Source organism: Taurulus bubalis (genome assembly GCF_910589615.1).
Source record: "Taurulus bubalis genome assembly, chromosome: 17".
Taxonomy (NCBI): Eukaryota; Metazoa; Chordata; class Actinopteri; order Perciformes; family Cottidae; genus Taurulus; species Taurulus bubalis.
Window position 1 is genome coordinate 17698305 of NC_136605.1, and position 27780 is coordinate 17726084.

Consider the following 27780-nt stretch of genomic DNA (forward strand, 5'->3'; position numbering starts at 1 on the left):
GCCCGCCGCCGCTCGCAGTTCACGAAAAGCCCGAGAGTAGGCGAAGAAGAAGAAGAAGGAGAAGAAGAAGAAGAAGAAGAAGGGGAACCACGCTGAGAAAATAACGAAGCCCGGCTGTCAGCAGCTTTCCGTGGCAGCTCTTCACGTAACTCCGTCCACAGCTCGCCATTAAATGGTAAGACACGTATTTGTCCCTCACGTTGTTACGTTTTGCGGTTATGCCTCTAATAATGTTTACATGTTTCCTTGTCATGGCATCGGACACACCGGGAAATGAACGAGGACGCGTGTTTATGAGCCACTCGGTCACATTCGGTGTGCGTTAAGTTACATTTATATATAAAAATACATAAACATGTTATATTATGTGTGTTATATGACTATTGTGAAATGTCGCCAAACAAGTAACACAAGCAATAACCCCCGGAAGTCCCGTTGACGAATCATTACCTGACGTCATAATTACTAGTTATTGCCACATTTTTTGGGGTCATTTGTTAACAACTTAGTTAAACCCATCATGTATGAAATGAGCAATATGGAATAAATGATTACAGAAAAGCGCAAGGTATCGCTTTAAAACCGCTCTTCCGTTTGTGTTTATGTTTATGTTTATGAATGCCTTCATGAGAACTTAATTTCCATTCAACAGCTGATTTAAGTGACTGTGTTTCATATTCAGTGGTGGAAGAAGTACTCGGATGTGTTTTATACTTTAAGTTAAAGTAGTACTACAGGGTATAAATACTTTGTTACAAGTACAAGTACTGCATTCAAAAACGTACTTAATGAAAGTAATACAGTATTGGAAACACGATATACTGAAAGCACCAAAGTAAAAGTACTAATTAGGCAGAGCGGTCCATTTCTGAATAATGTATATCATGTTATTGTATTATAATTATTGATTAATTAATGTGGACATCACTTTATTGTTGAAGCTGGCAAGCTGGGGCAAATGTTTTACTGCATACACAAAGTGCAATCCAATCTAAATTCTTAATATTACATAATACCATTTACATACATAATTTATGCATTGATAATATTTTGGATTATTAATCGGGATCTGTACAAATTGCAATATTTTCCTCTGAATTGTAGTGAATTAGAAGTATAAAGCTGCAGAATACTCAAGTACCTCAACACTGTACTTAATTACAGCACTTGAGTACATGTTTACCTGTGTGTGTGTGTGTGTGTGTGTGTGTGTGTGTGTGTGTGTGTGTGTGTGTGTGTGTGTGTGTGTGTCAGTGATTTAGCTGCTCCCCACCATGTCCAGAAGTGGGTGGTCGAAGCGTTCAAGATCAGAGGCGTCCCCGGGCCTGTGTGAGGCCCCTCAGGGTCCGGGCGTCCATGTTTACCTGTTCTGGTCAAAGGAAGGTGAACGGTACTTGTCCCACACAGGGGGAGGAGTCACAGCAGAGGAGCTGTGCATCTCCGCTGCAGAGGCAGTAGGTGAGAGTGACCGCACACAGACTAAAGTCTGGAGTTAGTTCTTCTTTTTTTCTTCGTGTGGTGTTTTCGCCTGCTGGGGTGGAAGTGTGTGTGTGTAACATCTGTGTGTTTCTCCTCAGGGATAACGCCTCTGTGCCATGTGTTGTTTGCTCTGTACAATCCACATTCCCGCTGCTGGTACAGCCCAAACCACGAGTTCACTCCAGAGGACTCCAACCTCGTTCTTCACTACTGTTTGAGGTTAGTCTGTGTTTTTATAACGCCGTGTCAGGAAGGCCGATGAAACGCACTTGTCATCTTCATGTTGTTTCTCTGGTTTACTTTTCACTAGGTTTTACTTTCGGAATTGGCACGGACTAAATGAGAAGGAGCCAACTGTTTCCCGTTATGCTCTCAAATCCGGAACCAGTAAGGGGGGTTCGCCTTTGTTCGACATCACATCCTTGGAGTACTTGTTCTTCCAGGTTGGTGTTTGACACAGTTTGAATGGTTTACTGTGCACCAATCAAGTTGCTGCTTTTCATAGCGATTCAGTGACGGACATCTTTTCTTCTGGTCTCTCCAAAAGGCTAAATATGAATTTGTGAACGAGGTAGTGCAGATGGAAGACGTTCAGTCTCAGGAGGAGCAAAGTCGCTTTAAAAACGAGAGCTTGGGGATGGCTGTGCTTCAACTCTCTCACCAGTCAATGCAAATGGGCTGCACCTTACAAGATGTTGCAGAAAAAGTCAGGTAATTACTTTGAAAGGAGTGAAAATGGTACGGTGAAATAGTAACCATTAATAACTGCTCTGAAAAGGATAGTCTGGATGTTTTGAAGTGGGGTTGTATGAGGTACTTATTCATAGTCAGTGTATTACCAACAGTTCCCCCAGTCTTGAAGAGCATACCGTAGCACCAGATGCGAAGCGATGCACTGCAATGTACTACAGCACAATGTAATAAGCCACGAAAGAAAAAGGCCAACCTATACAAAAATCTATATTGGTTTAACAGTACGCCGTATTGAGCATTTCTTTTCCGCTTTACCTTGCTGTGAGACAGATACACAGTCTATGTTTCTGAGAGGGAACTGAAGCCGTTATCAATGCTCTCTCCAAAGTTATCAGACTTCTTTCAAATAAACAATAATTTTTGCCTTGCAGAACATCATTCACCAAAGTCACACAGTAACACAAACAAACTAACTGATCAAAGCAGCTGGAGACCAGCAAGTTCAGTTCTCTGAGTCTGGTTGCTTTGGCGAGAACATAGACGGATACAACGGCTTCAGTTCCCCATAAGTAAAACTTTGAAAATGTTCTAAATATAGCGTACATTTAAACTAATATTGATTATTTAGGTGTTTAAAAAAACGTTTTGCTTGCTGGTACTCCTGCCTGTATCTCCAAACTCCATGTACTTATAAACTGACTATGGATAAATACTTTATTCAACCGCACTCTAAAGCATCGAGATTATCCCTTTAAATCTGTAAATTGATTTGTCAACAAATACGTTAAATGGTCTATATTCATTTGAATATGTTCTTAATATGATGAAGATTTGTCTCATGATAATGAGGTTGTGTTGTTTCTATCCTATTTTCCTGCTACTGTGACAATCCATCATCATCTTAATCTAATTTAATCTCCAGGTAACATCAAAACCTCTGTTTCTCTTCCAGCTATTTGCACTGCATTCCGAGGTCTTTCGCCAAACACATTTCCAAAGACAACTTCCTGACAAAAATCCGGATCCGGCGGGTTTTTGCAGAGTTTGTGCGGACCTTCCAGCAGCACACTGTAGATAAGGGCCGACTGGGCACCCAGGAGATCATGTATAAGTACATCTCCACTCTCGAACATTTGGTGCCACGCTTTGGAACGGAGACCTTCCCTGTGTCGCAGCTGGAGCTGAGAGAGGAAGGGAACGGCAGCAGCTCTCAGTCTAACGCCACTCATTGCCAGGGAGCCGCAAAAGACGACTTCATTAGCCCCGCCACCCACGAGATACTGGTGTCTGGCACCAAGGGGATTCAATGGAGGCAGGTGTCAGAGCAAAAGGTTTGTCAAAACAAAACATCATTAGAAGCTTCTGCCGGTCTAATTCTGTGCCATGTGGACATTTTGTTGATTCGGTCTCTTTACCTAGGCTCTGGCGAACACTTACTTCAGGAACGACTACATGAGGAACAAAAAGCAACAGTCCAGCCAGCCGAGGGAGAACACTCCTAACGAATGGACCTCCTTCTGTGATTTCCCTGAAATAACTCACGTAGCCATCACTGGAAGTAATGTGTGCATTAGCACTCTGGACAACCACTGCATGGTGAGAGTACTTGTTTACCCCTTTATGTAAAAGCTGCAGTGCAATTATTTAATTGGAAAATGTGCTTGTGGTGCATTAGTCCAACTGATGTGCTGCATAATAATCCTTCTACTTATCAGAGTGAATATACTGTACAGTATGCCTGAATTCTTATATATTCTATATGATTAGGACCATAAGAGCTTTGGGTTTTGTTCGGCTTTGGGCCTTTTCATCATGTTTTGATTTGTATGTGTCTGTAGGTGGGAGCTCTGATTGTAAGCTAGTGGTGTTTCTGTGTGTGTATGTAGGAGGTTCAGATGAACTCCAGCCAGGAGGCCCGTTCCTTCATCTCCCTCCTCGATGGATACAACCGGCTGACTGCATTCGCCCACCACTATCTTTGTCATGAAGTGGCTCCCCCAAGGGTAGTGCAGAGTGTAGCAAATGGACTGCATGGCCCTATGCAGTGAGTTCTTCTCCTCTCACACATCTGCACATACAGGCACAAGCCGGCTTTAGAGAAACGCAGCCCGTTATATCACAACTCTGGTGTGCTTCCAGTGATGATTTCGTGCTGCTGAAGTTGAGAAAGGAGGCTGCAGAGGAGGGAGCTTTCCTCGTACGCTGGAGTGCTCTCAATTATCGCTGCATCATCCTAGCTGTCCTGAACAAAAATGAGGTAAGTCAACACCCACGCTTCCTCTCTGGACATGATTGCAGTGCAGCGATGGTGAAAATGTAAAGTGTTTTTACTCGTGGCTCGTAGAAAGGATCGAAGCCGAGCCACAAGCAGTTTCGGATTCACCTCAAGGGTTCGATGTTCTGTCTGGAGGGCTGGGATCGAGAGTTCTCCAGTATGAAGGAGCTCACGGAAAACCTCAAGACCTTTGTGCTCAAGTCTGGTTCGGAAAGCTTCACTGTCAGAAAATGTTGTTTCCCAAGACAAGCAGGTTCGTGTTTATTGGGCTTTTCATTTCTAGACACCTTTTGCCTTAGTTACTTTTGTGTTTTGGGATATTTAGGTCTCAACATTGGTTTACCTTTGTGTGATATAGAGCTGTCCAACCTTCTGGTGATGAGGAAAGGTGTTCACACTGACCCTTTGACCCTGAACATGACCCAGCTACGCTTCCACCAGATCAAGGACAAAGACATCGTACAGGTGATGGAGACACACACTTCATCTGTTCCACCTGACCAGCTTCTTTGTCCGCGGCTCTGTTTGACCACTGGGTGCTGTGTTCATGAGCAGGAACAGCATCTGGGCCGCGGGACCAGAACCAACATCTTCTCGGGACGCCTGCTGGTGCGAGGTGGAGGAGAAAACGACGAGGATGACGAGTTCAACAACAACTCCGCTGACCGCAAAGGGATCCAAGTGGTCCTCAAGATTCTAGACCAAAGCGATAAAGACATTGATATAGTAAGTTATGTGGTCTTTAATAGCCATAAAGGGATATTCTGGATGTTTTGAAGTGGGGTTGTATGAGGTAATAGTTGGTGTATTAGCTGCAGTAGATGGAGTTTGAAGAAACAGACAGGAGTACCAACGCGAGAGCGATGCATTACTGAGGACGTATTTTAGACACCTAAAAAGTCAGTTAAAATCAGTTTAAGTGGATGCGCCTTTTTAGAATGTAAGGATTTAGGGTTTAACTTGCCGTCAGACAGACCTTCCTCACAGGGAAATTAAACCGTTCAATCGATGCTCCTGCCAAAGCCGCCCGACTCCATGGGGAAAAACCTGTTATTTTTCCTTGCAGAACACAGGGCTGCCTCTATCGGTTAATTAGTTAGTGTTATTGTTTTTTAGGTGTCTAAAATACTTTCTCTGCATTTCTTTGTTTCTGTGCTGGTTCTCCAAACTCAATCGACTGCCAGTAATGCACTCTTTACTCTCCTTTTGTGTTTCTCAGGGGTTTTTGGAAACGGCAAGCCTCATGAGCCAGGTGTCCCACAGCCACCTGGTGTTTGTACACGGTGTGTCAGTCAAAGGATCTGAAAGTAAGACAATAATACCATCACCTTCACAAACTGACTTCCTCATTTGCTACTTCCCCATCACACATAATTGGTGTCTACAGTCAAAGTCACAATCCCAGTAGAGAGTGAGCCGTGACGTAGATGCAAAACAACACTGTTCTATTTTAAAAGAGGATGTTTACATTTTGCTCTTGGTGATACCAAAGACCCCTCCGACTTTGTTTCTATCTTTACAGACATCATGGTGGAAGAATTTGTGGAGTTTGGGCCTTTGGATGTTTTCCTTCGCAAAGAAAAAGCATTAGTGACTCCTCAGTGGAAATTCATTGTTGCAAAACAACTCGCCAGTGCCCTCAATTATCTTGTGAGTTCAAACACTCCTTTGTTTTTTTCTTTTTTTGTCTTCCACAGATTCAATACAATTCACTCGCATGACCACGCAGCTAAATGGTCATTAAAGTGAAGTGAGCTAATCAGGTTGTGCAGCTTTCCAGCTGCTTGCGTGCCAAACTGAGTGTTGAGCTGCAGTACAGGAAATAAATAATCTTAATCTTAATAAGTGCTGCAAGTAAAATTCATTTTTGCCCCGATAACAAACAGCATTGATAGTTTTTTTTCTTCAACTTATTGAAATGACCTTTTACAAAATAGTTCAACACCAGTCCTGTTTTCATCACTGTAGGAGACCAAACGGCTGGTTCATGGGAACGTCTGTGCCAAGAACATTCTGGTGGCGAGGCACGGTCTGGAGCCCGGCACCACTCCTTTTGTCAAGCTGAGTGACCCGGGGATTTCCCTGAGTGTCCTTTCAAGGGAAGGTCAGTACCAGAAAGTCTTAATTAGCCTCATTTTATGAGCAAGTCTCCTTCGGCTTACGGGGTTCTGTGTTTTTTATTCTAATCAGATTTCGGAAACAGGAAACTTCAACTAGACCATTTCCTGTGACTTATTTCCTATTTCCTGTTGAAAATACAAAGTTTGGTCAGCAGAGATAGTCAAAGTTTGCATAAATGTTTCATACAAAATATGTCTATATTACCTGCATAGCTAAATGAGACAATACTTACCCAAAAATATTTCTTTATCTTATTTCCTGATTGACCACTTGTCTTTTTTCTTTCCTTGTTAATCGCTGTTGTTTTCCATTATTGTGAACTGAATGAGTTTTGATCTCACAATCGCCTGCAATTTCCTCTTATTTCTGTTCATGTCCACATTTTGTTCTTTTTTATCTTTGTGCCCATTAACTTCTGTGAATCACCGATGTTTTTCCAAGATAAGAAAAAACATCTTTTCACAGTCCACAAACACAAGAAAACTAGTTTTAAAATTGATAAACATAAACAAACCATGAATATCATATCATGAAATTTAGATTATTCTAAGTTTTAATTATAATACAAGATTAAATAATTTAGGAGAGTATCCATAATAATCTAATTAATAAATTAATACTGTTTGTCCATTGAGCCCATTAAGACTATAACAACTCTTGGGTGATTGCTTGTCTGTTCAGCTGAATGCTTTACATACTTGTATCTCTCCAATTCTTGGGCATCTGCCAGAGAATTAGTGAACAAGCTTTTCCCAAAGCAAGGAAGGGCAAAGACCTGATATCATCAAGTAGCATTTCTTTTGTTGCTGCTGACATAGACTACACACACCAACTTTGTTTAATATTTAAATTGGATTGGTATATGATCATTTAAATTTTAAAGTAGGGCAACAATTTGCAACATGTGTTCAGCTCTCTCAAACTAAACCTGGAGCTGGAGATCCCCTTAACATGACACACGTACCTTCTGTCATTTCAAATATCGCTGTCATGCGCTGCAGAGCGTCTTGAGCGAATCCCGTGGATCGCCCCGGAGTGCATTGACAGCGGCTCTCCCATCGTCATCGCTGCTGACCAGTGGAGCTTTGGCGTCACGCTGCTCGAAATCTGCAACAATGGCGATCTTCCCATGAGTGGCTGCACGTTGTCCGAGGTAAGGCCCTTTTTTTATTTCTCTTCCAGCGAGCCCATCTTATCCTTCTGGCTTCTAATTGCAACACTGTAACCCTCCCTGAACAGAAAGAGCGCTTCTATCAGCAAAAGGGCCGTTTAGCCGAACCGTCCTCCCAGGAACTGGCCAGCTTCATCAGCATGTGTTTGACCTACGAGCCTGTGGAGAGGCCTTCGTTCCTCTCTGTGCTCCGAGAGCTCACAGAAATCATGATCAAAAGTGGGGCTTTACTTGCTCAAATTTGTTGTTTCCCTCCAGCTTATCTGTGTGCTTTCGATAATGTGTTGTGGATTTGTCTGCTCACAGATCCTGACATGCCCCCCAGTGAAGCTCTCTCTGACACAGACCCCAGCGTGTTCCACAAACGCTACCTGAAAAAGATGCGCGACTTGGGAGAGGTGAGTTTGAACGCCACATCACCTGTAGTTCTCTTCTTCTTCCTGTCACGCCAGAGAGAGTAATCCACCGCTCGTTGTTCTTGTCTGCAGGGTCACTTTGGAAAGGTGACTCTCTACCTGTATGACCCGGCCAACGACGGGACAGGAGAGCGTGTGGCAGTGAAGGCTTTGAAACAAGAGAACGGTCATGTTTCTGAGGGCTGGATGAAGGAGATTGAGATCCTGAAGTCTCTCTATCACAGCAACATTGTCAAGTACAAGGGCTGCTGTACTGAACTGGGTGAGGCTTCAGCTGGCATCTGCCTGCTTCAAGCATGTGTATTGCAATACATAAAACAATGTACAGTGTCTGCATGTGCTCAGTGTGCTATTTGAGCTTACAGAGCTTCAGTACATGACTGATTGATTTCTGATCCCTGCTGTTCTTTTGAAAATAATGAAAATCTTTTTAAAGCGCAACAAGGTTTCCCTTGCATGTCAATATTTTGAGCTTTCAACACACAGCATGCTGAGCACCAGGTCAATCTTGAAAAGTAATGGAAGTAGGAGGATAAGCCCTGTTGCATTGTCCACTGACAGGAGGACAAGTTGTGCAGCTGATTATGGAGTACCTTCCTCTGGGGAGCCTGCGAGAGTACCTTCCCAAACGCAAACTGGGAGTGCCCCAATGCCTCATGTTCGCTCAGCAGATCTGTCAGGTGGGTTTCGGTGGTTTTGTGCTCATCATCTAATTTGCTTGATTTCCCAACATTCCTGGTGCTGGGTGCAAGCTGCAGACGTGTCTGGTTATGTTTCCCTGCATCACATTTACGCTTTAATGTTTCTGTGTATTGTCATCAGTTCATTCTGCGTTAGTTAAGTAGTTTAGTAGCGTTATGTTTTTCTCTCAGTAACCAGGAAGTAATTACGTTGCCTGCTGTTGATTGTCACATCATTTGCATCATTTCCAGCCGGCTCTGACATTGTATACTTGTCATTTTTTGATTGAATTTACATGTTATCGTTTATAATATAATTTATATTCAATGTTGCCTTTTCAGTGTAGCATGTTAAAGGAAAAGTCAGGGGATTACCAAAGTCAGCAAGATTTGTCATGTAGGGAACATGAATGTCTGTAATCGGCCCAATAGCTGTGGAGACATTTCAGTCTGGACACCCGAGAGCCATGTGTGCCGCTAGCATGGCGAAGAATCGCATGCTATCGGAAACTTTAAAGGACAACCTTTTAAAAAAACATTGTACTCTGCGGTTTCTTTACTCTGTTATAGTATTTCGGTTTGGCATCCACATTTTGCCGCCTCTGAATAATTGCATCCCTTTTTCCTCCCTGTTCTCTTTTTAAGGGGATGGAGTACTTGCACACTAAGCGATACATCCACCGAGACCTCGCTGCCCGCAATGTGCTGGTGGAAAACGACAGTTTGGTGAAGATCGGCGACTTTGGCCTGACAAAATACATCCCTGAAGGCGACATCTACTATCGCGTTCGAGAGGACGGGGACAGCCCGGTGTTCTGGTGAGTTCGTGCAGCACTTAGCGGCCTTATTCAATACTTTGTTTTATGACTGTGGCAACTAAATATAATTTTCTTTCCGCACTGTTTAGGTATGCCATTGAGTGCTTGAAGGAGAGTAAATTTTCCTTTTCCTCTGACATTTGGTCCTTTGGCGTTACGTTGTATGAGATCCTGACCCGCTGTGACTCCCGCCAGAGCCCTCCAACAGTACGTCAAGACTCATATAACAAGCTCAAACCTGCTTATATTTTCATGTGAGACGTATATTAATACATTTTGAGTCCTTGTGTTAAATGCTCAATGTGCTCTGTTGTGTTTTTGTAGAAGTTCTTTGAAATGATGCAGAGAGCCCAGGGACAGATGACTATGATTGAGCTCATTAAACTGTTGGATAAACAGTTGCGTTTGCCTCGTCCCAAAGACTGCCCTCATGAGGTAACATGTCCTTTAAACACTGTTGACATTTCATTGGCATTATGCGTAGCCTGATATTTGCGAAATGATTTTTATTTATGTATTTACCAACAGGTGAGGATGTTGATGGAGCAGTGTTGGGCTTCAGAGCCGGCACAACGGCCGTCATTCGGATCCCTCATCGAAAAGTTTGAGGCTATTCGCCAAACATACAACTGGCAGCCGAATATAAACTTTTCTTTGGCTCAGATTTGATTTATATGTCATCACTTTGCCACTATGGCCACCATATATTACAGGGTAGCCAGTGATGAGCCTCCATTTTCCTTGATATCTTTACAGGTTCCTTTCAGATAAAAGCGCACAATGATAAACTCTTTATCACTGTGTTTTTTTTTTCCTGGCTGATGAATTGAACTTAATGAAGAAAGGTGAAACCTTGGGCGTCAGCGTCTGCCTTTCAAAAGTTCTAGGTTTCCATATATAACACAGTTAGTATTAAATATTTCTGTAACTATCTCTCATTTCCTGTTTGTACATTTGTTTGTGTGTATGTTAACTTTATGTTTGGTATAAACCGAAAGAACAATTCTAAATCTAATAAACCATTTTTCACTTGCCCTTTTATTAAGGACTGAAACGGATTGATGCCAAAAAGTGTGTACCATTTCTGATCTGTGTTTTCTATAAGCAACAAAGTCCTGTGTTGTCTAAACCATTTGTGAAAAAGGAAAACATGCACTGCCACTGACATTATGCACCTATGACCTTGCTGCAAAGAGACAAAAACACTGCTACTCGGATATTTGAATAATGTAGCCTAATGTGTACATTAGCCACATAGGAATTTGTAGATATAAGACCAGCTAAATAACCTTGATGCATCCCAGATCAGTAAATAATCACCTCCTGTTCTGTCATGTAGTGAATACTCTGTTCAACAGGTGTTTTAATCAGTGTGCACAATGTGAGAAAGACCTTAAACCAGGCTCAAATGTGATTCAACACTGCTGCAGACATCTGGTCTACATTTCCACTGGACGAAGCTGTGCGGACAGCCACAGTCGTGTACACAGCTACAGTTTGGGCTTTCCAGCCACACCGTGAACGTAACAGACTTGCTGCAAGTGTCTCGTCGTGTGTTTAAAGTAAAGTGCATACAGGACAAAAAAGCTAGTGCTAGGAATGTATCACTGGACATACCCAGTACAAAGGAATAGTCCAGAGTGGCCACCGTCAGCTGAGACTTTGCATGCCTATATTGTGGTCTCCTTACCAGCCAACCAACACAATTACCAGGGGACATTAAGATGTACAAACAAAGTTGGCGGCATTATGTCTTTATTTATTTATATGTATATATATATTTATATGTATATACATACATGTTATTTATATATATTATTATTATTAATAATAATAAAAACAATATGGGGGTTTAAATACAAACAATATCTTGAGTTTATAATGAAACATAGGGCTGGATGCATTTATTAAAGTGTTTAATTATTAAAGTTGTACTATAATAGGCCTTTATTATGTCCTTTAACGATTTAGTTGTTCCTGTGTCGAATCAATGCATCTCGTCAATCGACACTCAGACTGTTAATGAATGATTTAAACATCCACAGTCTAAAATATTTATATCTGATCCAGCCATAATATAAATGGAAACGTCTATAATTTTAAACACTCTGTAAAATGCAAAGGGAATCCTTAATGATTAGTGTTATGGCCCCCAGTGATTTTCTGCTGCATTTATCCACTTTTAAACATAAGTTTGGGGTTTTTCAGCAGCATGTAGCGAGCAACTGAGGCCCCGCCCCCGGCCTGGGTTACGTCGTAGTCGTGGAGAGTGCGTCTCCCTCTCGTCCAATGAGAAGCGACGCTGGGGCCATGTGTGTATTGTTTAAACTGCTCAAATCGGGCTGAGTTTCCCAGACGGATAAAACTTCCCCCAAACAGAGTGATGGCGGCCGTCGTGTCTGTTAGCACAGCAGCCGGAGATGAAAGCACAGACACAGGGCTCGGTTTCGTCCCTCGTTCTCGTCACGATAACTACGACCTCGCTGCGGAGCACGAAAGCTGGATGTCCGGAGACCGCCGGTTCCCCGAACTCGAACCCAGCGAAGTGGACTCGAAGTCGGACCGCGAGTGTCAGCGGAGGGTCGACGAGGACCTGACATCACTGAGCCCCGAGGAGATCGAGAGCCGCTTGGAGAGAACCCGCCGGGAGTTTTACAACCGGAGAAAGATCATCATCAAAAATCTCCCCTCTGACGTCAGCAATCAGGTAAATCAGAGTTTAAAAGCAAATTATTGGATGATTGATTGATTGATTGACGAGGTCGTTTGGCTAACGTTAGCTTAGCTCCAATATGCATTGCCATGCTACCGATGTTAGCCTGCGAGCTATTTAACTTGTTGGCTGGCTTTAAAAAAAAAATGTGATTGTGACATTTTAGCTTTATAGAAACTGCAACTGACTTATTTTAAAAGTCGAAACACGGTTAATTATTAGCAACTGAACACAAAGTATTGTTATATTTCGCTTGTGTCGTCAGGATAATAAGTGCCAGGTGGTCAGAAAAAGTTAACTGTCAATAATGGTCATCTGTGGCCTGCGTGACCTGCCAGTCAGGCCTCGGTAGGGACAATTATACAACTCTGATATTCATGGTTTTTGCTCACGATGAAAGCTTAAGAGCCAACCTGTCGGTGACTATACCCGCTACTCGGAGGTTACAGGTGCACTGGAACTTTTTTTTCCATCGGTCCATCTGTTGCGTAAGCTGGCGTTTCGTTGCACCGACTACCAGTGATTTTACTCATGATGCCACATTTTTTTGGAACGTGCCTGACTCGTGGGGAGCGATGGGCCTGCGGGCTGTACCATTGTTCCCCGAGGGGAGGGGAGGGGGGGGGAGCAGTGGGAGTTCGAGATGTCAGTTGCACTACAACAAAAGGTGGAAGGTGTGCAGACAAAACGTTTCAGAAAGTGCTAGACAGCATCGCCGTTTCGTTTGTGAATGGTCAAAAGCAGCGCAGAACAATTTCTCCTCCAACAATGAGTCGGTTATTAACCTCTCAACCCCTCACAGGTGCAACTTGTTGCTAGTTTCCCAGTGGACATGAATGAGTTAATTAAGGCGTTGAACACAATATACAATTAAGTAATCTACAATTATATGATGGCCAAAATCTATAATTTAGAAAGTAAAATGCTTTATGTGGATACCCTGTTTAGCCTGTTATTTGAATGTCTTGATGTAATGATTGTCTTTTCCTTTTACACAGGAGGTCCATGAGCTGTTGGGCAACTATGACTTGAAGTACTGCTTTGTTGACAAATACAAGGGCACAGGTTGGTCTAACTGTTTGTTCGGCATCACACGTTCCGTTTAAAGTAAAAGATAAATCGCAGATGATTTATTAATGTTAACTAAAATAAGATCTAGCAAGTAAACTTGATGGTCGCATAAAACACTTGGGTTGTCTGTATTCGGAGCCTTTCACTATTTGCTCCAATATTCTTGATGACAAATTGCTTCACAATTTGAAACGCTTTGTTCACAAAACAGAAAAGACTCTTCACTATTGATCAAAAAGATCAAACATGCTTCTGAAGTATCAACATTTGAATTTATTCGGCCCTTTTAAATATAGCTGTTTAGACAGGCAATGTCCTCTCAGGGTTCTAACGGTCATGAAAAACCTGGAAAAGTCATGGAACTTTAAAATGGTTATTTCCAGTCCTGGAAAAAAATAAAACCCCAAATGTTTTGGAAAAGTCATGGAATTGTGTGTTATTCATATGTTCATGACGTTTATTTACGCTGAGTTTGAAATAATTAATATGCTTTTAAAAGAAAGATGCTCAAAATCTAAGCGGGCATACATACAGGCATCTATCTCAATGTTTATTCTTTTAATCAAACTATTGTCTCATTCATTTGTCATTTAAGGTATACTGATGCTTTGGAATTCTCATTGTTAGTTTAAATACTACATTTTCTCACTTTCATGTATACACCGAGATTTCACAAAATGTTTGGTCATGAAAAACTCCATATATGTAAACGTAAAAACTGTTAATTTGCGAGAAAGATCATCCGGCTAGCTAATGATATTTTTCCAGTGGTTGTTTTCTCCAATGTGACTTATGTAGCAGCCATGTTGGAAATTAATGTTCAAAATGGCTTCACAAAATTGGAAATTGAAGGATATTATTACTAACATGTTACAAAAACGCCTGGCAGATAAGACGCATGCATGCAAAACTGTATTTACTTAATTATTTATTAACACATGACATTCATCTACTTGTGATGACGGCCGTGTGCATTGTTGCCCGTTCTTGTTGACGACTGTAAGAACTCACTCGTCACAATGTCGAACACAAAGTCGTTAATTTGTATGCAGCAAGAGAAGCAGTTTCTACAACTAAATCCCCAAAATAATCGGTTTTAAATTAGCCTGTGGGGAATTGCCTGTTTACGATGGTATAGGTGCATGAACGATCGGCATGCCATTAGAAGTCTCAAAAGACAATTTGACTGGAAGAACTGACATAAAAAAACTAGAACAGAAACAGTCACGTAGTACAAGATAATAATGGGCCAGACAATTGCAAGAGCCAGATGTTAAATGCAGGATATGCCTGGTACCTACCCTACTGTTGTGGCAGATACGTTACATTAAGATGTGCTTTTGTTCTAAATCGATTCATCCTTGTATTTTTAAGGACAAGAATATTTTATCCTCCCATTCTGCTTCTCTTTCAAAACGTGGGTAACGGGGTGTTTGATGAAATGGGGCTCTGGTGTACCGATCACCACGGTAACACGAGAGTCACATTGCTAGGCGTTCTAAAAGTGGGCGCCAATAACATTAGAACTCAAACATCTCTCGACGTGACCTCTTTTAGCCATCGATCTGCTGCTCAGTCAGGTAAAAGCGCCTTTGATTCGTACCAGCTGTGACTGTGTTGCAGTGTGTTCGGGAGCAGAACGCTGGTGTGCGGTGACATTTGTGCCGCCAGCGTTCTCTTTTTATCAGATTTGCTAAAAGAAAAATGGTGTCGTAACCAAGTTTTCCTCCCGGAGAGCTGCTGTGCACGGCAGTTGAAAGAGAGGTTTTAAATCAAATCAGTTGCGTTTGATTGGTCTGCTAAAAAGTGGGTGGGCTTAAAAGAACATTTAATATAAAATTACAAAAAGATTTTTTTTGGAAAACTTTTATATTGTAAATAGGTACTCGATGTGATCTAAAAGAGTTTTTCATCTTAACTTTACTGCTTTGCAAATGTTTCTTTACTCACTCACTTACAGCCAGTTTACTGTGCCTCCCTCTGTCCCCCGCCGCCCTCAGCCTTTGTGACGCTGCTCAACGGGGAACAGGCGCAGAGTGCCATCAAAGACTTCCACCAGCATGTTTTGCGCGACCGGGAGATCTCCGTGCAGCTGCAGCCCACCGACGCCCTGCTGTGCATCGCCAACCTGCCCCGCGCCTCCACCCAGCAGAAGTTCGAGGAGCTGGTGCGGCCCTTCGGCAACCTGGAGCGCTGCTTCCTGGTGTACAGCGCCACCACGGGGCACTCCAAGGGCTACGGCTTTGTGGAGTACATGAAGAAGGACTCTGCCGCCAGGGCCAAGTCGGAGCTGCTGGGGAAGCAGCTGGGCTCCCGCATGCTGTACGTCCACTGGACTGAAGTGGGCTCCCTCACGTATCCACTGCTGCACTCTAAATGCCTGTGCGTGGACCGCCTGCCCCCGAGCCTGCAGACGGCCCAAGACCTCCGCAACGCCCTGGCTGACACCCATGCGCCGGTCTTCTGCCAGGTCGGTTTCATCACACACGCACACAAACACACACACTGCACATTACTACGATTTCTGAAGGGACGCTTTAGCCAGATTGCATTTTACAACAAGAATAATGAATACAAGTCCATTAATCAACTAGTCGATTGACGGATGATTCCTCTGCAGCTATTCTGATGATTGATTATTAATGCTCAGTCTTGGTCATCAAGTACAAATATCTGGTGTTGATGGAGGTTTGTGTGCTGCCCATGTTTATATCTGGAAGTTGTAGAATTGCCACTGCAGGATTGACTCATTTTGTCGAACTGGCTTCCATATTTGATCTTTCGGTGCCTTTTCACCTCTCCCCCATTTTTTTTCCTGCGGCCACTCAAAGTTTCTATGGCAATGAGCATTGCTGGTTTCCATGGTGATGACCACCTGACTCCCCCAGGTGGTGTCATTCAGCAGGCTTTTCTGGAACGAGAGAGAGGGGTGTCCTTTTTAGCACGGCACGCATAGTACCTTTTCTGCTGGTTCCGTTTTTTTTTTTTTTTTTTTTTTTTTTTTTTTGGATTGTAGTGAAAGCTGTGACGATTTAGGGAACCAGTTTAGCGTCCCAGTCCTAGTTTTACCAAGATGGCTATGAGCTATTAAAACCCGAAGGCGTTACATCATGAGGTCGCATCTAGCGACCGATGAGGAGTAAAGAGCCTGAAAAGGAAATTAAATACAATAAAATGGTATTTATTAGAAATTGTAAACAGTCAACAGATATTTGATATCAAACTCTTCTGACAGGAAATAAAATGAGATTTTATTGGTTGGCAGATGGTTTAACGGCTCTTTCACTGCAAATGTGTAACAATTATGAGACTGAGGTTTATATTCTAATAGTTTTTGGCGTACCTCATTATTTATGGTCTTTCTTTTCTATGCTGCAGCCAACAGATTACATTTTTTTGGACTTGATGGAAAAAGTAAATCATCAGTCTTCAATGCGAAGCTGCTATATGAGAACCCGTCAATGCTAGAAAATAGCTTGTAGGGCCACCTGTTAGGAGAGTCACTAAATAATCAATGAACAAGAGTCGCTTTTTTTTTTAGCAGAGATTTCAGTATTTTAGGTGGCTTAGGGAATGATTCCAACATTAATTGAAAAAAGTAAAAAAAAAAAACATAATAAAATGACTAATGACCGTTTTACCAAAAACTCTCAATTACATCTCTGGTGCTTTTTTGTGAAACTCAGTTTCACAGATCTGTCAATTTGAAATCCACTAATGGATTAGTGGACTAAGTTGTACGAGCGTTAGTTGACTAGTAACGCAGCCTCATCTGACGCTCTGGCTTTCAGTCGGGCCAGAGAGGCGATTTGTGAAGGAGCCCAAAACTACCCTTTTGGGACGGTCCTACTAGTCTCTAGCAGCAGAACTTGGGCTAATTGTGTGTCCGTTTTCATTTTTCCTCTCCACAGTTAGCTCAGGGACAAGATTCAAGCTTCCGGCGGTTTACAGTGTTGGAGTTTGCCTCGGCTGAGATGGCCGAGGAGGCTCAGCGACTCGCCGACGGCCGGCTGCTGGGCGGGTCGCACATCAGGCTGTCCTTCTGTGCCCCCGGCCCTCCTGGAAGAAGCATGTTGGCCGCTCTGATTGCTGCCCAAACCATGGTGCGTAAAGCGGATGGGTTTACTGCACCCACATGTCCGTAGCTGCTACTGAGTTTGCCGTTGCTCTCGTGCTGATTGCCTGCTTGTGGCCTCTCCCTTCAAGGCTGTGAACAGGGGTAAAGGTCTCCTTCCTGACCCGACAGCCATGCAGATACTTACAGGCCTCAATAACCCCGCCACCCTCAAGATGCTGCTCAACCCACTGTCGCAGGGACCCAAACAAGGTGAGGAGTCCTCACTAGCCCTTAATCAATGCCTTCATTGTGGGATTAGTTCCGGTGCCGTGGATCCTGACGTCCCCTTTGTGTCCAGGCCTCCTCGGGGCAGCCCCTACGATGCCCCTGCTGGCCAACCCCGCCCTCTCCGCCGCCCTGCTCCAGCTGCTCCTTCAGAACCAGGCCAAGGCCCAGCAGGTACTGCTGCCTTTCTGCCCTCTCTCTATCTCTCTCTCTCTCTCTTTTGACATGTGCCTCCTTTGATGCCCCACCTGTTTTCATCCATCTTTCCTGTTCATGCATCCTTTCTGCTCTTTCCCTCTTTACCTTCAGCAAGCCTTTCTAGGAAATCATCTTCTGTGGGCTCAGGTGCTGCACAGTAAAGAAAACCCTCTAGTGCCTTGTGTGAGTGACAGTGTGTGTGTTTGTGTGGCTATCGCTGTGTAAGATGCTGGTTAAGCCTTTTATATATTTATTTTTGATGTGATAGAAATTGCAATGACTTGGTGGGTAAGCTCTGGCTAGGAAACTTGTGTTTGTGTGGGCTGTACTTTTGAGTGGTGCTGAGTGATGTAGTAGGTGTGCTCCATTGTGTGCACACAAAAAAGTGTAAATACCCACTCTGTATGGACATAATTTCATATGTGGTGAGTAATCCTCGGTGCTGACTAAGCGTGCCGCTGTAGCGCAGCAGTGGTTCACCGCTGGAGTGTTGCAGCCTGTCAGTGTGACCCTGAACTCTGCTCTCTCTTTTGGCCAGCAGGCGGGACTCATTGGGGAGAATCCTCTGGCTGCTCTGCCCGTCCAGCAGGGAGTCCATCTGCTCGGAGACCTGCCCCAAGGTTTGGCATCCGCCGACTCCAGCCGCCGCTCCTTGACCCACAGGCTGCATGTTTTTGCCTTGCCTTTGATGCTAAACATCTGTGTCCCTCTTTGCCCGTTAATCACGGTCTCTCCTCTTGATTTTGGTCAAGATGTAACCAAAATACCACTGAAATATTGACATTTACTTTATTAGGTTACATCTGTATGTTAAAGAGATGACTTGTTTGCTGCTAATCTAATCAGAACACACAGTTGTAATTCACAATGGGGCCTCTATCTGTTCCTCTAGGGGGTGGAGTCCCGGGTCTTGGTCTTCAGACGGATCCTCTTGCCCTCCTAAAGCCAATGCAACTTGGCAGAGCGCTGACGAGGGAGCAGGAGTCTCCCACGGCGATGTGCACCTTCTCCCAGACTTCCTCTCCTACCCTGCAGGGCATCTCCATGGCCCTGATGGGTAGCATGATGGGGGCAGATGGCCTCACAGCTCAAGGGGTGAGTTCACCGAGTCATTTCCGTAACGTTTTCTGCCCACGTGTCAATATAAGGGTGACTCACCTTTTCCCCTCCCGTCAGGTATCCATACTAGGAGATCCTCCTAAAGATGCGAACCATCCCCAGAGTGCTTTCCTCAGTGTCAACAATGTTTTCCCTTCAGGTGAGCTGTCTTTTATTTTTATTTTTTTGCACATTGGGGTTCTGATTTCCTTACTTGGAAGTCTGTTGTTGTTTGCTGCATCAAACCGGGTAAATATATTCCAGCATCTAATGTCTGTCTGCACTACTCCAGCAGGAAGCTGCAGACTTCACCCCTACAGGAAGAGGCCTACACTGAGTAATGTGTCCAACCAGCACACGCACCCGAGCATTCAGCCAAACTACAACCTGCGCTACCAGGATTCTTACAGCCCAGAATATCCTCCTCTACACCAGGTAACTTATTTTCACCTGAATAGCTGCGGCTTTACGAGCTGAATTTAGTGTCGTGCGTGCCTGCCTGCTGATGGCAGCTCATTCAGTAGCCTGTATGATGTTATCTGGTCTGATACCCATCTGGTGTTTCTCCTCAGGATCCTCTGGCCCACTTGAATGAGCAGCAGGAGAACCTGAGTGCTGGATTCGGTCAGCAGGTAAGTGTGTGAGCACATGTTTTTAAATGTTACTGGGTCACATGCGTGCGGCTCTATAGTTACAGTTTGTCTCTCTCGTCAGACGGACTACAGCGACCGCTTCCCTCAATACAGCTACCCTCCCAGCGAGCCCATGTCCTCCTACTTCAGCTCAGGGCCCGAGGAATCTGGTAACGGGGGCCTCTCTACTACTCATCTCAACCGGGTAAGCATAAAGCTTCAGACTCTATTTTATTTTATATATTTTTTTTTTAAATGACCTCTGGTTTGGTTTCAAACTATAAAGGTTAGATTAGGTTCCAAGGAAAAAGTCCTTTTTCAATAATGAATGCTTTGCTTGAGCGCTTCAGTAGAAGTGTCTGTGACTGAGGGTTGTTTGTTTGGTTGTCAGGCGGTCGGGATGCCTCCTGGGAGCCACAGCACCAACTACCCACCAGGCCTGGGGAATGCTGCGAAGGTAATAGAAACGCTTTTTCATTTTTAGTCTTACTTTTTGTATACATTTTTCCTTTTTAGACTAAGCTGCCCTTTTTTATTTTTTATTTTTTATAAATCTTTTTGACCAATTATTTTAGACGCCCATCGGTAGCCACAAGCGTTTGTTCAACCGGCTGATCCCGTCTCCGGAGCCCAGCCCCGAGGGCGGCTACGTGGGCCAGCACTCCCAGGGCCTCGGTGGTCACTACGCAGACTCCTACCTAAAGCGGAAGCGTATATTCTAGCGGCGGCCCAATGCTTCAACAGCCAGCACGCAATGGCATCTCCTCTGGTCTCTTCCGATGAACTGCATGGCGGGACGGTCCTTGCCGTTGTCTCCTGTGTACTCCTGGTAGTGGCCCTTGGAGGGTGCCGGGGACCGCAGCCTGTGGCGATCTGGACAGTTGTGTCACTCCATTAAAATTATTGGCGGTCGTATTTTTTTTCTGTTTTCTGTGTGTATATATGATTTTAGTGTGTTGGTAAATTAAGTTTTTACTCATTTTTATTTGCTTTTTTAGTTTCCTGTTGAAAAACTTGTACAGTGAGAAAAAAATGGTTAATATGCAGATGAAGTATTTCTCCTTGAGCATTTTTTTTAAATTTTTTTTATTTTTTATTCCTGTGTTGAGTGTGGCGTATCAGCAGAGCTACGGCGAGTTTGGCCAGTTTTCAATAGCGGCCATAGGCTGCTTTTTATATAATGTTTGACATCCCACTAAAGTGATGCTGTCCACAACTTCAGGCAAAGGGACTTGCATAGTATTTTAAAAACAAGCTTGACTTTTTAAATAGCCCTCCTAATTCATGTAAAAAGTTCAGTAGTTTGTAATGCGATGGTGTTTTGGTGTTATTGTGCCCCCCCCCCCCCCCCCCTCCCTTTTACACAGGGTTGTTCATTTTGCTGTTTGACTATTTCTGGATTCAAGCCTCTCATTGGTTAACATGCAGCTTTCCATCCCCCAATGATGGCTGTATGGACCTGGCTGTGTATCATGACGGTGAAGCTTTCAACCTCCTGGCATGTTTTCTCAAGCCTTCACTTTTCCACGTCGTTTTGTCTTTTGACCCGCACCCTCCAACTTGTTCACGGAGTCCGTTTTTCTACACCGGTTGATAATGCACTTGGAGGTCACGATCCTAAATCTGTTCTCACCTCTATACGATGCCCCTTTCAAGTCTCCTCTCACTCGGATGTTCAGGAGTTGAATATTTTCTGTGTTTATGTGAGTTCTGTTTGCCAAGTTTAATATTTTGAATGTCTTGGAAGTCCAAACGCCTCGCCTCCATGGTTTAATTGGGTGAGGCGGTGGACATGTGCCATCTTTGGAGTCTGGGGAAGTACTAATGGAAGCTAGTGGCAGGTGATTGGTCGGTGACATGACTGTTGTTTTTTTCCTTTCTCTTTTTTTCTTTTCAAATAATTATCTGGTTGACAGTTTGATTGTGAAAACCCATTACCTCTGACTTCTGCTAGGAAATGCAGCTACACTTGAGCCTTACCAGTGTTTTCTGTGATCTCATCCTGCCCTGTGTTGGCTTCCATCTACATTTACCTTTTCTGTGTTTATTTGCTGTGTAAATAGTTGAGCTTGATCATTTTTCCTGAGTCCAAAAAGTTTTTGTTTTCTTTAATCATACCTGCCTCTGGTCTGGTGTTTTTAAATGGATTTGCTGCTCGTGTTTTTGTCGTTTTGCCTGTTTGCTTGGACAACTGATGTGACGCCACTCATGTTATGTACGGACCACGAGATGCAGCCGTACTGTGTGATGATCATTCATTGTGAACTGCCATCTGTACCTCCATGGTTGTCTCTGTATGTGCGAGTGTGTGTGATGTGAGAGCAAGTAAATGTTATTTAAACTCATGTTGTTGTGAACTCGTCATTTACAAAGAAGAAAAACAATCTTAAGATGTGTATTTAAACCAAAACCTTTTTTCTTCGGGCAGGCTCCTGTTTTGGGTTGAGCACCTTATTTTCTCTTAAAGCACAACTATCAATAGTTTAAATATAGGACTTTTGATTCTCATCAATTTCAGGACTGAGTTTAGTGACTTAACAGATTTGCATAGTTTGATTACATTTCTGCCTTTAAAGCCGAGATGCAATTTTTTTTAATTTTTTTTTTTTTAATTTTTTTTTTCTTCCTCTGAATGCTATCAAAAACGTAGAGAACCAGTTTGTAGGATTTCGGGTGCTCTCTTTGAAGAAATGGTGGACCAACAATGTTTTCATAATCGCCTGACCCTAAGAATAATTTGTTACTTTAGAATTAGCCTTTTAATATCTACATAGAGGAGCGGGTCCTCTTCAAAGTCAGCCATATTTCTACAGGAGCCCAAAAAGGACAACTCACACATTGGCTCTATAAGGGTGAGACATTCATTCTTTTTGTCGCATTAAGGCCACCGTAGTTCTTCGACATGCTTGGAAAGGAAGGAGTGAGCTGAGGATTGTTGAGTTGGTTGCAATCTGCATTCTCACCGCTAGATGTCTATCTAAATTCTACACACTGTCCCTTTTTTAAATTGTGGATGTGATAAATGCAAAGATGATCTGTTTAACACTTAAATAGTCACATTTTCATAAATGGTAAAAAGCCTTGGCGGCATGTCATCTTGCATTGGGGAAAAGCTAAACGAAGAGGCATACTATACTGATCTTTTAGCCCGGTTATGGATGCAATGAACCAGCAGTGACTGCATGCACAAGCGGCTCATGTTTTGCTTTATTGGACTATCGACCGAACATAAAACGACTGCTTCTGCAGACGGGTTTTGAGGAATGGGTGCAGAAACGTCTCATCTGTTGCCCCAGAATGAAGGCTTATTACTTCAAACGACAGTTGTTTTAATGTTCCACGACGAGCATAATGTCTAATAACTTGATAACCTTTGACTTTTCCTTTGGCTCTGGCATTCTCCTGTGAATGTGTATGACTGTTAAACAAGTTATTGCTGAGAGGATGAATTGTGCTCCCTGACTGAATAATTCAACAACAGTCTCAGTCAGTTATCGGCTCTAAAGGCTGATGATAACGGGCTGCGGAAATGCATTACAACTGAGAATGATGACATTTAGATTTAATTAAAAAAACATTCTGAAGAATTAGCTGTTATCGGCCCAGTATTTTCTGTCCAGGTAAAGGCAGGTCAGATTGAGTTTAGTGTCGTCTGCCCAGGTAATCTTCTGCGTGGCGGCACTAAGCCCGTCAGATGGAGGTGCCGGTGGCCAAGAGGCGGCGAACAGAGCGCCTCTTCCTCTCAGCCGCCATCAGGATGAAAGGTTTTGATGAGTTGTTATTCTTGTGGACCCGCTGACCCTCCAGCTGATGAAGTTCTCCCCTGATGGGCAAAAACACAACCGCAGTGCATTGGTCATAAAGCTCCCCTTTCTCAACATGGATATTGTTTCTGACGTTTTTTTCTTTGTTTGGGTCTAGAATATCTCCTGTTTTATTAATCTATAAAGGACAATGGAAATAAGAACACTGAAGAAATGATGGAGTTGTTGTTTAGACCTTCTAGCATTATATTAATGTTTTTTTGTGTGTTTTTTTTTACCAGCCGCTGGGGTTATTTCTGTAATATTTGTCTGCAGTGCTTCAGGCACCCTTGAATTATGTTCTCATACCTGCAGCCAGGCTACCCAGAGTTCTCAGAGGGATCCACCGCGGCTTGGTGGACGCTGTGTCAGACACATTTAGATTTCTGCCTTTCATATTTCCACCCACACAGTCACCCTGCACAGTTGCTGGTGAATGCTGCTGAAACCTGCGATTCTCCCAAATGCAGCTCCGAAGGAGGAAGAGCTCTGAAGGCAGATCGCTGCAGCCTCATTTATCACCTATTACAAACACACAAATGAAGGCAGAGTTATAGATTACTGTGTGTGTGTGTGTGTGTGCTGAAGGTGAAACATACACCCTATCCTGTTATTGCCCCTTGTGTGTTGAGTAGAAATAGGTGTGCTAAAATATACAAATTCACTGTAATCTACACGTAAAGCACACACTAAATGCACGTGTCGTGATTTATTACGTTTTTATTTCAGGATGCGAGCAACAAAGAGTAACCAAAAGAGGGCATGTCACAAGAGCTGTTTTTAGCAGGATTAGTCATAGAAAACAGCCCACTCCCCCCGGTGACAAACAGTCTATAAAAACAGTGGAACATCCAGGAGAAAGCTACAAGTCTGAGGAGACGGTGAGATGCTGCTGCTTATACACCCAGACAAGATTATATTATAGTAGGGATTTCAATTCCAAGTCAGAACACAAACTCTTATCCCCCTGAAATGAGCTTGGCTATTCTTACGCTCTTCTTTTTCATCTTTTCCGCTCGCTCCTCTGTGTAATTGTATATCACCGTTGCACAGGCACAACAAGATAAGATAACCACTTCTGGTTATGTTGGGGAAATTAAAGCTAAGTTTCCCAGCACTGTTATTGTTCTGATGCACTGAAACAACACACCTGCTTTCTGAAACGACGAGGTGATGCTTGTATCCAGACATTAACTCATACTATCACAAGAGTTTATTCAAAGCAAAGCACCAGCGAGCTGTCGTGGAATCCTGAAATCTTTCCATCACACGCCAAGAAACTCAGATCTTATAGAATCCCGTCATCCCGTCTTCTGTCCCGTATCGTCTTCCTCAACATTAACAGCCTTCGCTTATATCTAGAAGGGCAGATCCCGTTCCTCTTATCTCCTCTTGTCTCTTCCATGATCACTATTGAATTACGAGATATCTAATGTATATTCTTTATCTCTGATTAGGAACTTTGTACATTACTTTCTTTATACATTTTTATATTTTTATATTTTCTTCTTTCAAAAACAGCATGTCTTTAAAGGCACCATCTAAACAGAACAAGCCATAACTCCCAAATCAGAATCACCCTTATTGGCCAAGTAGGCAAGGATATTTTTTCCCTCTCCATCCAATAATGCGGGACAGATGAAGGGAGAGAGCCTTTCAAGTCACTACGCTCACTGAAGGCCATCGTTGTTCTCGCTTTAAAAGGCAGGAGTGATCACACTGGTGTTCAGCAGGTTGCAATCTACAATCTCACCACTAGATATCACTAGATCCCCAAAACGATGACTCACTGGATTCCCGCAGCTGTATGACTTCATCAACTATAGCTAAACAGTAGGAGGCTGATTAGTGTGGTACTCTTCAGGTAAGTTGTTCTCACTCATTTAAACTGAAGGTTACTATTAACTATTAGCATTAGCTAGCTTACAGTTCATGCTTTGTGTTGAGCTAACGTCTTTCGGTGGTCGTCTAGCATCCAAACAAAAAAAAATGGAGCAAACTGCGAAAGGAAACTGAGTCTCAGAGCGCCGTCTCCTCTCTGGACTGTCTCAGATGCGCAATTCCTGTCAAGCCTGTCAAGCTGAGCACACCTGCACGCCTCATGAGCAGTCAAGCCTTTAAAACACAAAAGCTTCAAACAGCGAGCCGGGCTCCGTCACAGTAACGTGCACTGCGTCGTAACGACTTCACGCCACTGAAGGATCCTTTCATTTAGTTTTCCCTGGCAGTCTGTAAAGTTTCTCCATCCCTCTGGTTTCACCATTAGTATATATTTCACTCCAGGAAGTTGCAGATGCACATAAGGAGCAAAAGAACAACCTTGCGGTCATTCTGACACTTGATTCTCATTTCCAGTTGCCATTATAGCGCCACAACCTCATTAGTAGAAGTTTTTAGAAGCTCTCAAATCCAGTTATCAAGTTGTTTTAGACCTCTCTGGTCCTCGGCTAGTCCCTGAAGTGAAACCTCACCTCCCCGTTGCAACATTTCCCATCTAACTCCTCCTCTGCCTTCGAGATGCACAGACATGTCAGGAGCATCGGATTGGTTTGGAGGAATAACGAGAACATACTTCAGTAAAAATGAGGTGAACAGTGGGGGATCGCTCTCGCTGCGTGTGAGGAACTCGCCCCCAGGATCTCTTCTGATTGTGCTGCTGGATGTGAGGAGGATTTGTGCAGCTCTGGTTTACACACATGAACACACAGCGTGGACAAAAGGGCAGGCCGCCCCATCTCTGCACCGCCACAGAGAGAAAAGACAATCGAAAGCTATTTCAGGAACCTTTTTAATATAAATGATCTGCAACACTGTTACACATTGCTGTCTAATCATGCATTTATGTCTCTCTCTCTCTCTCTCACACACACTCTCACACACTCTACATCCACTTTTCATTGTTCTACGTACGTGTAAACACACAAATGCAGACACACATGTTCCACTTAGCTGCCAGACTATTGTTCACTGTCAGAAAGAGGTGTGGATTAATATTTCATGGTCCTTCACTGGCAGAAAGTGGATCCATTTCCCAGCATTCCCTGGTGCGCGATGTGTAGACTCAGTGCGGGCCAGAGGCCAGACAGGCAACTGACAGGCGGCTTGACAGGCAGAGTTGGATGTCTTCAGTGGCTGAAAGCCGGAGAAATTGTTCACAAATTCAGTTGAAGATCATCTTTTACCAAGCACACTACAGAATCTGTAGCATATGACGCTAGATATGCTAAATAATCCATTGGTACCAAACAACCATGTCATGCTAACTTAAGGAGGCTACATAATGCTAAGGCTGCATTTCGGTGAGGGAAGAACTGACATGGCCATATTCACAGGGGTCTCCTGGCCTTCCACCTCAAGATTTGTAAATAAAAATGAGTTATTTCCACCTTTTCTAAATGGTGTATTTGTATATTCTTTGCATACTGGGGTACCTAAACAGTCTTGGAATTGCATATGTTTGGTATGACTGGAAAGCTAAGACTCTTGTGGATCCTGTTGTGATCTCTAGAAAAACCACAGCCTCATGAAACTTTGCAACCACACACGAGAGAACCAGGAAGTATGGTTTTCTGAGGCAATAAGAGGGTTTCTAAGAACAGAAGCATCCAATGTAATTCTTGCAGAAATCTCTAAATGTGAAAAACGTTTTGGAAACCAACTCACAGCATGGAATTGTCTGCTCGAGGTCTTGTTGTCTAAATGTGGTAGTTTCAAGGGATTTGGGACAATTGCTATCATTTGTTAAATTATTCAATTTAGAACCAAATCTTGACAACTTGACACATTGCTGAGCTCAAACGGGTTCAAAGTGTTTGAATGAACCCTAACCCGTGTGGAGGACTAAAACAGATAAAGAAAAAGGGTCTATGGTAAAGAGGGGTGGAGGAGAAGAGGGTCAATCAAAATGGCGAGGACGCATTACACACAGTACTTTTCCGTGCTCCGCAAAACCCTCTCATCCACCTAAACTGAGCCAGTAAGGCTGCTTGGCTTTTCAATTATTCCTCACAGTATGAATGAGAGCCATTTGGCGAAGTTGATCATATTAAATCAGATGCTCACTAGATGAAATGTGCAGCTGATACAAGCAAGTGGACATATTTTTTTCTTCCATAGTGGAGCACTGCAGTCTGCATTGTGGGTTCATGGTCATTTCCTCATCCACTGCATCTATGAATTATTACTTTCTTTATTTGTGAAAAAAAAATATATGTAGTCACATGATTTGAAATAAGGTCCATTTTCTACATCAAATAATAGCCCATATAGA

General features: G+C 43.3%; 2 protein-coding genes across 2 annotated transcripts; both read left to right on the top strand.

The window, feature by feature from the left end:
* On the top strand, nt 1–10683 carry tyk2 (tyrosine kinase 2). The gene is made up of 24 exons (XM_079232979.1): nt 1–175; nt 1255–1458; nt 1578–1698; nt 1790–1922; nt 2027–2190; nt 3125–3503; nt 3592–3768; nt 4059–4216; nt 4312–4429; nt 4517–4700; nt 4806–4912; nt 5003–5173; nt 5667–5754; nt 5970–6097; nt 6416–6551; nt 7570–7721; nt 7808–7958; nt 8046–8137; nt 8228–8417; nt 8717–8835; nt 9481–9653; nt 9743–9860; nt 9978–10088; nt 10182–10683. Exons 2-24 carry the CDS (start codon nt 1275–1277, stop codon nt 10320–10322), a joined length of 3495 nt encoding a protein of 1164 aa, XP_079089105.1. The 5' UTR covers nt 1–175; nt 1255–1274; the 3' UTR covers nt 10323–10683.
* A 1353-nt stretch (nt 10684–12036) lies between these two features.
* Nucleotides 12037–20429, top strand: raver1 (ribonucleoprotein, PTB-binding 1; the record flags this gene model as incomplete). The annotated part of the gene is made up of 15 exons (XM_079233779.1): nt 12037–12360; nt 13365–13431; nt 15438–15907; nt 17349–17540; nt 17644–17764; nt 17853–17953; nt 18089–18124; nt 18519–18597; nt 18870–19072; nt 19154–19235; nt 19368–19510; nt 19648–19711; nt 19773–19912; nt 20099–20164; nt 20283–20429. The coding sequence occupies 15 exons, from the start codon at nt 12037–12039 to the stop codon at nt 20427–20429; spliced, it is 2235 nt and encodes a 744-aa protein (XP_079089905.1).
* Between the last annotated feature and the right edge of the window lie 7351 nt (nt 20430–27780).